The sequence below is a fragment of the Adiantum capillus-veneris genome, chromosome 1, assembly GCF_014529385.1.
Source record: "Adiantum capillus-veneris isolate H3 chromosome 1, ASM1452938v2, whole genome shotgun sequence".
In the NCBI taxonomy this organism is placed as follows: domain Eukaryota; kingdom Viridiplantae; phylum Streptophyta; class Polypodiopsida; order Polypodiales; family Pteridaceae; genus Adiantum; species Adiantum capillus-veneris.
The window spans coordinates 124,528,855-124,537,728 of NC_140931.1; the positions used below are offsets into that span (position 1 = coordinate 124,528,855).

An 8,874-nucleotide genomic window follows, 5' to 3' on the forward strand; every position below is an offset into this window, starting at 1 on the left:
CCCCCCCTTGTTGACTAAACTCTCCCCCCCCCCCCCCCCCCCCCCCCCCCCGCCGTTTTGCACCCTCTATCGAACCGCTTGCACCCACGCCTCCTCTCTCACCCCCCCTCACCACCTCACCCACACTCTCTCTCACTCGCACTGTCCGCAGCCCGCCTCTCGACACTCGCTCTCTCTCTCCCTTCGCAGCATGTACAGGTGCTGCAACCCAAGCACCACACACAAACACATACACATACTCACATACACACACACACCCACACACGCTCGCGCACACTCTCTCTCACCGTTCTCTGCGTCGCGAGCAGTAGGTCCAAAAAAAACTATAAAAAAAAAATATACATATATATATAATATACACACCCCCCCATTCCCACGCACGCTCACACATACCCCCCCATTCCCCCCATACTTATATATATAATATACATACCTCCCCATTGCACGCTCGCACATACACATATATATACACACCTACACACACACACACACACCCATACATACACACACACACACACACGCATATACGTACACACCAATGGAAAATACAAAAAAACGAAGGATTCAGCAGCAATGACAACATCAACAAAAAGGAGGACGACCCAAATCTCGTGTCGTCAACACCGAAATGAGCAAAGGTGCCGAAGGCATGCCCTGGCCAGCACCGAAAGGGGGTAACTCAAACATCTCGGCTTCTCACAACAAAAGCTGACTCCAGCAGCACTAAAACCTCACACCGACCACCCGAACCATCGACAAAACCCATGTAAATACCCTAAAACCCCACTCTTCCCTAATAACCTAGCCATGGCTAGTGGATTGTAAAGAAAATCTCCCCAACCCCACTCTTTCTCTCTCTATCTCTACCTTCTCTCTCTCTCTCTATCTCTCTTACTAGAGAGGCATCTAGGCCTTCTACTGCGACCAGAGGATACTATTTGCAATGACCAGTGGGTAAGGACCACCTCTCAAGCCTATATAAAGAGGCCTCAACTTAGCACACAATACACAGGGGAGAGGAGACACCCAAGAGAGAACACTCAAGTGAAGGAGGGGCATACTAGCTCCATTCACTCTACATTGTCAGCACCACTAAGCACGTAGTGCACCCATGCTTGCGATCTAATGGCATCATGTTTGGTTGCAAGCTTTGGGCACTTAGCATTGGAAACATCACCATCCTCCCCATGATTCACCACACCTTGTTGAGTTACTAATCACGACCACTCTATGCACGTGAAGTAGTTGCTACTCTCCCACCAATCAATAGGAGCACGCTTCGATTGAAGGTATCAACGCCATGCCACCTTGGCCGCTCTCAATGTTGGTGATTGAGGTCGTTGGTGGCTACATCGTCTTGCTATTCTCCCTCAACTAACCCTCCCGCTAACTCCAACCTTGCCGTGCACCATATGGCGCTCATATCTCATGTTGCATCCCAAATGCCAAGAGCCAAGTTTGTAGTCGTCAAGACCACCACTTGTAAGTATCTTCATCACCAATAAAGGGGTGTTATTGTGTCTTGATCTTTGGGGTCCATCCTCTATTCTGAATTTCCATGGTTACGGGATGTTTCGTCTCTTGTATATCACCCTACTCGTGCTCCATCATGTGCAATCTCTTCCGCCAGTCAGTGTGCCCTGTTCTGAGCTTTTCACATATCTCTCTCGTGCACATACTAATGACTTGTGATGAGGCATTTCTCTACATGTGAACGGTTGTTACACCACCATTTTTGTGTTGACTACCTAGAGAGCATTTCACATTTTCTACCCTAGGTCATGTATGTTTGCGTCCTAGCCGCATTAATGCTAGGTGGTGCCCCTTCCTACCCATAGGATCGCTCCTACCTTGAGATTATGCTTGGGGATGTTTAGGCTATGTGTGGTGTAGAGGCCACCCCATATGGCATGTCATTTCTGGCTATCAATGCAAGGGCTCTAGAGGATACAGGAAGATAATGCCTCATCATGGAATCTGTCGGCCTCATGCCGAGAGAGAGAAACATAGAGGTGCTCTCTGCCAGAAAACATGGAGGGTGCATCCCCCTTCTGTGAGCCAAAAATAGCATAGAGGTATCGCACTGCAAATATAGCAATAAACAAAAGTTCAAGATGAACAGACCACCAAGACCCACATGAGTGTGATGTTAGAAGGTTTTGAGTTACCCCAATATGATCCCCATAGCTTTGAGCAAAACCATAAGCATCATGATGCTGAAGAACAATGCATCGATGAATGTGCATGTCAGACGCCCTACAAAATCGCTCCACCCACCAAACGCTATCTCCTAAACATGCCAACCATGATTTAAATATATCACTAAGTATGAATTTAATGCAATTAAATATGGATACTCACCGACGTATGATGTCATGATTAATAACCACCCCAAATCTGCAAGAGTAGAGAATGCTAGATGAACACTTCATCTCTTCATACAACTCTCTCTCTCTAGCCAAGACATGGCCTTTGGTCATGTCCACCCACCATGGACAATGAACCAACTCCCACTTCGACAAATGATGCATGGATGGATACATACAAGTCTCACCTATAGCTATGTTTGTCCATTGCTTGGCCATCATAGGAATCATAGAAATGTGTCCCAAAGAGTGTAAATATTTGAAATACCTAAAAATTTTACGCTTTCAAACTCTTGACCACACACTCACTAAATTGAGTAAAAGTTAAAGTTTGTGCATCTCACCGATATAGAAGTCTCTGAGCCGCCATGGGAGTGTTATCAACCTTCTTCATTACCAAGATCTCTGCATCCTTCATTTTGGCCTCAAGGATAGTCTCAGTAGGAAAGAGATGAGCTCTAGTCTCTAGCTTCAGCGCTTCAAAGTACATAGAGAGTGCACACTCAAGTGGCACAATAACACCCCCAGGAAAACCACCAAAATCCAAAAGAAGAATTGTAGCTCTATCAAGTATACGCTGCAACAAACCCTCTCTACGAATCCAGCTATGAAAGTGAAGACAAAGCATTACAATCACATCACCACAACCAAAACTTTAATGCCAACAAAATTTTTAATGGACTTACTAGAGAAAGAATTGATCGCCACGTTTTAGACCATAAGATACCCTCGTGATTTTATCTGACTCCAACAAAGAAATCCATAATATCTTTCTCTCAATAGGAGCATCATGAAGAGCAATCAGGTTCAGTTTCTCTAAGGTGGCCCAACTATTTGGGCCCCATCGTAGTACCCACACACAGGCCAATCACTCCTCTCCAAGTCGAGGATCAACAATATTTAACATCTAAATGTAACAAACATATAAACTCACAACTTCAACAAATAATCATATTATGAACTCGTATGAAAATAACTTACATACACCTTGCCTACTCGATCACCGTATTTATGAGCAAGATCATTTATCACTTTCTCTTCTTCTTTAGCCAGATCATCTGCAGACAGCCTTTGCCTTTCTTGATCCATGCGTGAATGAATCTCCTTTGATCTTTGAACCTAATAAAGATTAGCTCTAAGTAGATGACCATTACCAAGAATTAAAAGTCAATATTTAAAAGACATACATCATAGAGCAGTTTCCCTAAATATCATCTCGTCAAAGGACACCAAGGCTCCGCTCCTTTGGAATATTTCTTCCTGACCAATGCAATTACGCCTCTATCTTTCTCTGATAGGCCCTTCAAATATTCTTTGTGATCCGCAACACATATGAGAGAACAATTAACTAGATCATCTCACAAGTGTGAAGCCACTAGAGCGTGGGTATTCATGCTGATAAAGACAAAAAAATATATAACATACTTGATAAAAAAAGAATCAAAACTGAGACTAGAAAAGCAATGTATTCTTACAAATTCATTTGTTGGAGTCCTACCAACAATGCAATCTCCGACAGCTTTGTCGGATCAATGACCGTACATAGAACTCTACAATGTTTCTCTTTCACCAATGGAATTTTTTTCTTAATAGCGGCATGCCAAGCTATAGTCCTATGATTGCCCTCCCACATGAAGAACATCCTCTCTGAAAGGATATGCAAATCTGGACGAGATGCAACTTCATTTTCAAAGCTTTGGTTTACCTCTACCCAAATCGGGTCCCAAGAGGATCTTATGGCATATAAGCATCAAAGGTATAACATTACAAACATAACATTCTTGAGACTAGAATATTGAGGGAGCATTAAATAACCACATACTTACCCGTCACAAAGTTGTCCTCTCATTGACATGTCCAAAGAGATACAATAAAAGCACCCTTCTCTTGCAGATACCCTTCCTTTACAAAAGCAACTTTCAAACAGCTTACATCTCTCTCAAGAAGCGCACTCGAGCGTATGGAATTAATCGACATAGAGAAATTGGAGGACACTCAAAGCAACTAAGTATCCTAGTTTTCTGCAAAACATCCTCACCTCTATGCATGTGAATATGATTTTCATCTCCAACATCCATTCCAGAAGCAACCTAAGCTTGGACCACATATGGGACAATTTCAAGCATGTCTCCTCAGGACCATGTGCATTGTCGACTTCGTGAACAGAACCAATGCCAAGCTCTTGATTCTGAGTAGTTTCATTATCCTCTTCCATGTCAGAGATGGAAACTAAACTAACTTGGTCACTACACTCAATTGGTGTAGGCACCTTTGATAGCTTGCCTCTTTTGCATGAGATCCCTCTGCAAGAAGCGCTTTAAGAATAAGCATCAGACTTTCAAATAAACAATTAATTGACTTTAAAGTCAAACTCCATTTTTCAATAAAATCTCTGCATTAAAAAGTTCTTGCCAATATCACTCCTCAAACAAATCCAAGACACGTAGCCATTCAAAAAAACGTTGGAATCAGTCCGCATTAACGGGGGCTGTTGTCCAACAATTTCAATAAAAGTTAGAAAAATAATTATGCAGGCTCTTAACGAGCATGTTGCTGTGCCGCTCTTAGCGGGCATGTTGTTGTGTGGCATATAAAAGTTAATGCTATCAGAACTGCATGCTGAATATAACAGTGGACATCATGCCAATTTCGGATTGCAGCTCACGGCTGCCAAAATCTGAGCCAGATCTGATTTTGAATGCAACAATATATGACTTTAAATGCAGCCGATCTCATATGACTAGTGGTTTTTGTGTGGCAAAGAACTGACAGGTTTTGTGGTCATATGACCTGTGCAAACCCTTGAAACCATACGCGGACTGGTTTCAAGGGTTTGCATAGGTAAAAACTTGAATCACTCAATGGTTAAAACACGTAAGGAAAAACCTTCAATAAGCAGCAATCTTGTGGTCATATGACCTATGCAAACCCTTGAAACCATTCCGCGTTAACACGGACTGGTTTCAAGCGTTTGCACAGGTCATTGAACTACAAGATTGCTACGTATTGAGCAATAATTAACCCTCAAAATGGCCAGGTCACATGCGCCATTAAACCCTGTGCGATTAAGGCATTAAACCCTGGACAATTAAACCATTAAACCTTGGACGATCAAGCCATTAAACCCTGGGCTTGCATGTCTTCTCAGTATTTTATATAAGCCAAGCATATCAGACGATAAGGGCTTACATCTCTCAAGTTTACGATAAGGGCTTGAATTTCTCAAGCCTATATACCTCTACAAATTGACAACATTGAAACAGAGGCTGGCACACATCATCTGCCTTGTGCATAAATAGCAGACATTGCTCACATTGCACATCAATAGTGCACATTGCTCACAGCTTCATAACCAGCGCAGGATTAACGTAATTTTTTTACTATTAACCAGCACAAGATTAGCCAGTTTTTTTACATTTGAGCCACATTTTCTCCTCGGTGCCTCATTTGCAAAACCGAACCTGAACCCTCCTAAACCAGTCCGCGTTAACGCGGACTAGTTTTTTAACAAAGGTGGACTTACTTGCTCCGTGTGGTGACCACTACTTCGCACATGGTGTCCGCTGCTCCACGTGTGAGTGCTCTTCCTCGTGGTGTAGGCTGCTCCATGTGTGATGATTCTCGACAAGGCATGGTGCTAGAACAGACAATGGAACAGAGGCAAACTTGACTCTTAAACCTAACTCATATCTAATAATATTAAATTACTAGTATATTTACTTAACAGTGGTTGACATCAGTAACAACACACTCATTGTCCTGTTGGCCGCCCAATTTTTAAAGACAAAATATTGTTTGTGCACGTAATGATAAGATCTCTTATAATACTTGATGTCCTTTTGGCCGCCAATTTTTAAAGACAAAATACTATTTGTGCATGTAATGATGTCTTTCACGTCATCAAAAAATTCTTTAAAATTTTAAATCTATTTTCTTTTCAAACTGTCTAGTTGCTTGAGCGCCTTATTGTTCTTTCAAGTAGCAATGAATAGGCATTTCACTATTTATGGACCTAAAAGTGGTAGTAAACTAGTTCTTACCTCCAACAAGAGGATGGTTGAACTCAGTGTGGATGCTTTGAAAGCTCATTTTGATCTGCATGAGAGCGATTTTTCATTGAGACCATTAACATTATCTGGGATTCAAGTAAATCTAGAGCGAGGCAAGATGACAATGGAAAATTTTTATTTTCATTCGACCATGATCAACATCAATTTTATAAGGTAATTGTGTCCTCAAACAGTAAACTATCATGCTTGAAGGGGAGCAAGTCATCTCCTATTGATGTTGACTCAGCTATCCAATATAGTTTTGCAAACGATTCAAGTATGTAGAACAAATCAGAAGATAGCCACTACAGAATAACCTTTATGTTGCCTTACAACAGGTCAAAAATTTCATTAGTGTGAGAGATCTTCCACTATATTATGATGGATATGTTGCTTAGAAATTGCCTCCTTCTGAAAATGGTTCAGGTATGGTTGGAATGGAGCAGAAACATGATTGTCATGTATGGACAGAATATGTGACATGTAGCAACGATAGCTTTAATGGAGTTGTAAGATTCAGTAGATGCTATGGGCATCTGAAATGCATCAACCTTGATTGTCCATATTATTTACGCTCCAATATACAAAATGAAAGTCGATGGCATGGCTGTCTTGTCCGCTCTTGTCCGCTCTTGTCCTATAGGCTTGGTTGAAAAGAGAATGGTAGCTTAGCATGTTTTCATTATGGACAGATGCTCAAATGTCTAACTACTTGTCCTACTGTCATCTACTACTGTTTTCCAAGACATAAATCTAATTGCACTAGATGTACGATTCATCTTGGAGAACACAAGCATCCATGTGCTGAAGGAAGGAGCAGAGAAGTAGAATTGCAAATAGATGGCATACTGGAGGACAATGCCAAAAGAGACCATTTCACAATGCCAAAGCAATTGGAGTGGGTCACAGCTCAAGATATCATATTGGAAAGACTTGTTGGAGAGAGATAGGAGAAATGTCAAATACTTGGAGATAATGAATTTTCTAAATTCTTGGATTCAATCACTCCCCTGTCTTGTAATCGTAGGGGTGAAAGATGTTTGGTGAGTGCCAAGCAATCAAGAAACCTCACATCCAAGGGACTTGAAGCAGTGCTAGATCGTAATACTAAATGTCGTTACCCATATATTCAAAGTGTGTTGTACCCTGGACAACTCAGAGATAAGCAACAGCCGCACGTGTTTAAAATGTTTGTAAAGGGACTCAAGAGTGGAGTGGATTTGGTCAATAAGATGTAGCCAGGCGGCAATTTGGAACATATATGAGTCCATTTCGACCATGTTCATCGTGTCCTGGGTTGGCCTACAGTTGTTACCATATACATGTTGTAGTGATGTGTGTGAACACACTAAGACCGCCGGGGCATGTTTTCCCTCTTTAGGAGGTTTTTTCCCCCGTGCATTATATATACGCCTATGACTCTAGGGCTATCTATCTTTCCATTGCACACTAAGTAACACACTCTCTATTGTGTGCCTTGAGCTTCCTTTGTCTTCTCCAAGCTGTGTGTGTTTCTCTGCAACCTTAATTCCAACAATTGGTATCAGAGCAGGTTACGTCCTCCCGAGCTTAGTCGCCAGCTGCTCCAGCACATGCCTGCTCACTTTCTCCGATTACAGTGAGGTTTGGCGAGCGTTCGCAGGTCGACAAATATTTTGGGAAAGCTCGAAGAGCTGATTCTACTCAGATTTTTTATTTGGGCTCATTTCGGCCTTCGTTTCCACTATAGGCAGGTCTACACAAGCAATTTGGTCATTTTGTGCAAAATTTTTGTCAGTGCCATTTTCTGCATAACAGGTGCCTTACAATCTTCTACGGTTTGTGCTATATAGCACGTGTTGTTCTCGCTCCGTTTCTCCTATTTTCGGGCATTTTTCACATCAGGTGTAGCATTTACCATGGCTGACAACAACACAAATGTCTTCAAGATGTTTGTTGCTGAGGACAGGTTGGATGGGGATAATTACCCTATGTGGGCTTATATGATGCAACACGTTCTTGTGTCAAAGGGAGTCTAGAATATTGTGTAGGGCATTGATGTACGTCCTAGTTCTGAGGATGTAGGCGATGTTGAGGATGTTTCAGGTCTTGCTGCAAGGATTGCTGCTATTAGAGTTGTTTTGCCTACGGCAGAACAAGCTCGTTGGGATGTAAAGGATGCACAGGCTCATGCATTGATTGTGTTGTCTGTGAAGCACACCATTGTTCCTCACATCTGTTCAGCAAAATCTGCAAAACAGGCTTGGGATATTCTAGCAAGTCTTTATGCAAGCCGCAATGAGGCTAAAATTGCTTTGCTGCGTAAAGAGTTGGACTCGAAGATTATGCATGAGGAAGATGATATGGACACTTTCCTTGCTAGTTTCAAGGATATCAATCAACAACTTATTTCTGCAGGTGAAGTCATTTTAAATAGTTCCCTTGTGCAGAATGTTCTTGATGCCTTACCAGATTCTTAC

General features: G+C 42.0%; 1 protein-coding gene across 1 annotated transcript; it reads right to left on the reverse strand.

Moving 5' to 3' along the window:
• Nucleotides 1-3,058: 3,058 nt before the first annotated feature.
• Nucleotides 3,059-6,125, reverse strand: LOC147465498 (uncharacterized). Its single transcript, XM_086511756.1, has 4 exons — nt 5,890-6,125; nt 4,617-4,669; nt 3,554-3,570; nt 3,059-3,485 (listed from the first exon to the last, which is right to left on the reverse strand). Exons 1-4 carry the CDS (start codon nt 5,997-5,999, stop codon nt 3,321-3,323), a joined length of 345 nt encoding a protein of 114 aa, XP_086367882.1. The 5' UTR covers nt 6,000-6,125; the 3' UTR covers nt 3,059-3,320.
• Nucleotides 6,126-8,874: the final 2,749 nt, after the last annotated feature.

Bases quoted from the DNA above. Each gene is read 5' to 3' on its own strand.
- LOC147465498 (XM_086511756.1), bottom strand. From the start codon at position 5,999: ATGCCTTGTCGAGAATCATCACACATGGAGCAGCCTACACCACGAGGA. The intron at 4,670-5,889 runs GTAAGTCCACCT...CGCTTCTTGCAG, and splicing joins GTGGTCACCACACGGAGCAA to AGGGATCTCATGCAAAAGAG.